This window comes from Lichenostomus cassidix, chromosome 25 (genome assembly GCF_008360975.1).
Source record: "Lichenostomus cassidix isolate B80296 chromosome 25, HeHo_3.0, whole genome shotgun sequence".
In the NCBI taxonomy this organism is placed as follows: Eukaryota; Metazoa; Chordata; class Aves; order Passeriformes; family Meliphagidae; genus Lichenostomus; species Lichenostomus cassidix.
Window position 1 is genome coordinate 2478294 of NC_139505.1, and position 4522 is coordinate 2482815.

At 56.7% G+C, this 4522-nt stretch overlaps 1 protein-coding gene across 1 annotated transcript; it reads right to left on the reverse strand.

The window, feature by feature from the left end:
- Window positions 1-2096: 2096 nt before the first annotated feature.
- LOC146427310 (uncharacterized) lies at window positions 2097-4296 on the reverse strand. Its single transcript, XM_085082465.1, has 4 exons — window positions 3895-4296; window positions 3457-3861; window positions 3178-3405; window positions 2097-3057 (listed from the first exon to the last, which is right to left on the reverse strand). Exons 1-4 carry the CDS (start codon window positions 4280-4282, stop codon window positions 2336-2338), a joined length of 1743 nt encoding a protein of 580 aa, XP_084938591.1. The 5' UTR covers window positions 4283-4296; the 3' UTR covers window positions 2097-2335.
- Between the last annotated feature and the right edge of the window lie 226 nt (window positions 4297-4522).

Below are 4522 nucleotides of genomic sequence, written 5' to 3' on the forward strand. Positions count from 1 at the left end.
TGCATCACTTCCTCGGCCGCCCTGCATCCTACGCAGGTCCCACACGTGAGCTCGGCTCCTGTGGTGGAGCTCCAGGTAGGATTTTGGGATTCCAGGTAGGATTTTGGGATTCCAGGTAGGATTTTGGGATTCCAGGTGGGATTTTGGGATTCCAGGAGGCTTCTGGAGGTTGACAACCTCCACTCCAGCCGGGAGATGCCGCTGGTGACCGACACCAGAAGGGGCTGTGGAGCCTCATTTTATGGGGTGTTCCAGACTGGGGGCACAGGATGGGATTGGTGGGGTGTCTGCAGGGCTGGGAGTAGGATTTCCATGATCCTCGGAGGTCCCTTTGGGATATTCTGTGATTCCACAATCCTGTGACTGTGAGGATTCCCAGGGGAACAGGGGCTCCCATGGTTGAGTTCCAGGTGGGATTTTGGGATTCCAGGTAGGATTTTAGGATTCCAGGTGGGATTTTGGGATTCCAGGTGGGATTTTGGGATTCCAGGTGGGATTTTGGGATTCCAGGAGGATTCTGGAGGTTGGCAACCTCCACTCCAGCCGGGAGATGCCGCTGGTGGCCCACACCAGAAGGGGCTGTGGAACCTCATTTTATGGGGTGTTCCAGACTGGGATTCTGGGGTGTGGTGAAGGACTGGCAGTTGGATTTCCATGACCCTCGGAGGTCCCTTTGGGATATTCTGTGATTCCACAATCCTGTGACTGTGGGGATTCCCAGGGGAAGAGGGGCTGGATTGGTGTTTTTGGGGCACCAGCAGAATCCCCCACGGCTGTGGGAGATTTCCCACCTCAGCAGCGAAGGGTGGATTGGGATTTTTGTTTGATTCCACCACTCTGGAGAGAGCAGAGGTCAGGCAGGCCCTGAACCACCTCTGCTGGTGGAGATGAGAGGAACCAGATCTGATATCCCCCCTGTGCATCAACATCTCCATGGACATGGACCAAAAGGATGAAGTTCCTCCATGGATATGGACCAAAACAATGAATTCCTGCCCATTTTGGGGATGAATCCGGCATTTCTGAAGGAACACAAGATTTGGGGTTTTGCTGTGCTGCTGCTGTCACACCGAGAATCCCTGGAATTTAGATCCTGGTTTTCTTGGTCCTGGGCCATTTCTGGGAATTCCTGGGATTTTGGAATTTCTGACCACACCTCTCCCACCACCCCAAAACGGGACCCCAAAACGGGACCCCAAAACGGGACCCCAAACTCCGGCTTTGCTCTGTGCCAGCGATGTCACCACTTGTTCAGTTCCCGGGTATTTCCACCCCCTCTGACTTCCCATAATAAAATCCCAGTAAACTCAGCAATCCCACTGTCTGGTGGGATTTTCGGATGTATTTTGGGGTGGTTTGCATCACTGAGGTCCCCGAGGGGGAGAGGGCAGAGTGTGGAGGGACAGGAGAAGCTGTTACCACCCTGGGTCACTCCTGTCACTCCCGGGACAATTCCAGGTGTCCTCCACCTGCCTCCTGTGAACACTTCTGAGGTTTAATTCCCTTTCCCTGCTAATTACCAGGATTGACCACATCAAAGAGATCGCTCCCTCTGGAGATTCACACCCCGAGCTGCGTTTGTGGGAATGAGGAAATCCCCGGGGATTCCAGGCTTTGCTGCCATCCTGGCTCCACCGAGGGCTCAGGGCTGGAATTGGGGTTGGAAAATTCCCTAATTTCTCTTCCACAGCTGCTTTTGGAGCACCAGGAGATCCTGAATCGCCTCGTGAAGAGCCTGAGCTTCTCAGCCCTGCAAGAACACCCTGAAATCCTTCGTGGCAGAGTTTTGGCATCTTTTCTCTCTGAACCCACTCAGAGCTTTCCTGGGAACCACCAGATTTTTTGTGAGCTCGACAGACCCCAGTGATCAATTCTGTATCACCTTCTCTGACAGGCAAAAATCGGGATCATCATCACCAAGAGACATTAAAAAACGACCTGAGAATGTTTGGTGAATCCAAAATCTCTTCTACCCACGGGGTTTCGGTGCAGGTTTGCTCTGGAGGTTTATTGCGACACCATAATCTCAGAATGAAATTAGGGATGGAAATAAATCAATTGGGGCGGGAAAATCCAACCACTCGCACACGGAACTCTCTAGAACTGCAGGTTTTATTGTCTGGTGCAAGCACCAGGAAATCGAGGCAGGAGGAAGAGGCAGATGGAACAACCCCGGCTGGAGTTAGGGACACACAACATCACGGGTTCTGCTCGGAACGTTCCCAGGGGAGAGGAGAAGAGGACAACGCAAATATTCTTAAATTTAATAGAGGAGGAAATGTGAGGTTTCTTCGCGTCTTGGGTTTCCTCGGTGTCAGAGTCCTTCTGGCAGCCACTACTTGCGCTTGGTCTGCGGTGGCCAGCAGACGGCCTGGATCTGCTGCTGCATGGACATTCCTCCAGAGCTGGAGGAGCCACCTCCACCTCCTCCACCTCCTCCTCCTCCACTGCCGCCGCTGATGATGACAACAGGACCTTGGCCCTGGTGTCCTGAGCCACCACCTCCACCTCCTCCTCCACTGCCCCCACCAATGCAGATAGGACCTTGGCCTTGGTGTCCTGAGCCACCACCTCCTCCTCCTCCTCCTCCTCCACCGCTGATGATGATGGGACCTTGGCCCTGGTGGCCTGAGCCACCTCCTCCTCCTCCTCCACTGCCACCTCCAATACAGATGGGACCTTGGCCTTGATGGCCTGAGCCACCACCGCCACCACCACCACCGCTGATGATGATGGGACCTTGGCCCTGGTGCCCACCACCACCACCTCCTCCTCCTCCTCCACTGCCACCTCCAATGCAGATGGGACCTTGGCCTTGATGACTTGAGCCACCACCTCCACCACTGCCACCACCACCACCACTGATGATGATGGGACCTTGGCTTTGGTGCCCACCACCACCTCCTCCTCCTCCTCCTCCACTGCCACCTCCAATGCAGATGGGACCTTGGCCCTGGTGACCTGAGCCACCTCCACCACCTCCTCCACCACCACCTCCTCCACTAATGATGATGGGACCTTGTCCCTGGTGTCCTGAGCCACCACCACCACCTCCTCCTCCCTTGCCTCCACCACCTCCACAGATGGAACCTTGGCTTTGTCCACCTCCACCACCTCCTCCACCACCGCTGCTTCCTCCACCGATAACGATGATTCCTTTGCCCTGGTGGCCTGAACCTCCACCACCACCACCACCACTGCTTCCTCCATCGATGCAGATGGGACCTTGGCTTTGCTGACCACCACCACCTCCTCCACCACCGCTGCTTCCTCCACCAATAACGATGATTCCTTTGCCCTGGTGGCCTGAACCTCCACCTCCTCCTCCTCCTCCACCTCCACCACTGCCACCTCCGATGCAGATGGGACCATGGCCCTGGTGGCCTGAGCCACCTCCACCACCTCCTCCACCACCACCACTGATGATGATGGGACCCTGGTGTCCTGAGCCACCACCACCTCCTCCTCCTCCCTTGCCTCCACCACCTCCACAGATGGAACCTTGGCTTTGTCCACCTCCACCTCCACCGCTGCTTCCTCCACCGATAACGATGATTCCTTTGCCTGAACCTCCACCACCACCACCACCACTGCTTCCTCCATCGATGCAGATGGGACCTTGGCTTTGGTGACCACCACCACCACCACCTCCACCACCACTGCTTCCTCCACCAATGATGATGATTCCTTTGCCCTCGTGGCCTGAACCTCCACCACCACCACCACCTCCACCACTTCCTCCACCGATGCAGATGGGACCTTGGCCTTGGTGACCACCACCTCCTCCTCCTCCTCCTCCTCCAATAATGATGGGCATATGGCTCTGGTGGTCAGAACCTCCTCCACCACCACCTCCACCCCCTCCAATAATGATGGGACCTTGGCTTTGCTGACCACCACCTCCTCCTCCTCCTCCAATAATGCAGATGGATCCTTGGCTCTGCTGTCCTCCTCCTCCTCCTCCTCCTCCACCACCTCCTCCTCCGCAGGAGGATGATGCCATGTGAGTCTGATAAATTATCCCACCGCCGCCACCGCTGCCACCACCGCCGCCGCCGCTGCCGCAGCCGCCGCAGCATCCTCCTCCTCCTCCTCCTCCTCCTCCGTGGCAGGACGATCCCTGGCTCTGCTGTCCCATGGATCCTCCACTGCTGTGGCATCCTCCTCCTCCTCCGTGGCAGCAGCAGCCACAGCCGCCACCGCCGCCGCCGCCACCGCCGTGGCAACCTCCGGACTGCTCAGCCATGCCTTGGCCGTCGCCCTTCTGCTGGTGGGAGCCCATGGTGTGTCTGCTGGGAGTCCTGCGGGAGAGAAACCAGCCCTGAGAAGCCAACCACCTCCAGGGGCAGGAGGAGTTGTGCTGGTGGAGTCACCCCGTCCCCTTCTGGCCTGGAATTGTCTTCTCGCCCCTTTTTGCGCCTTTCTCCACCTCTGAGTAACGCAAAAATTGTCAGTTTGGGGAATTAATGAGTTAAGATGCAAACCTGGGAAGTTTTCTCCTTATTCCATCTAAAGAACCTCC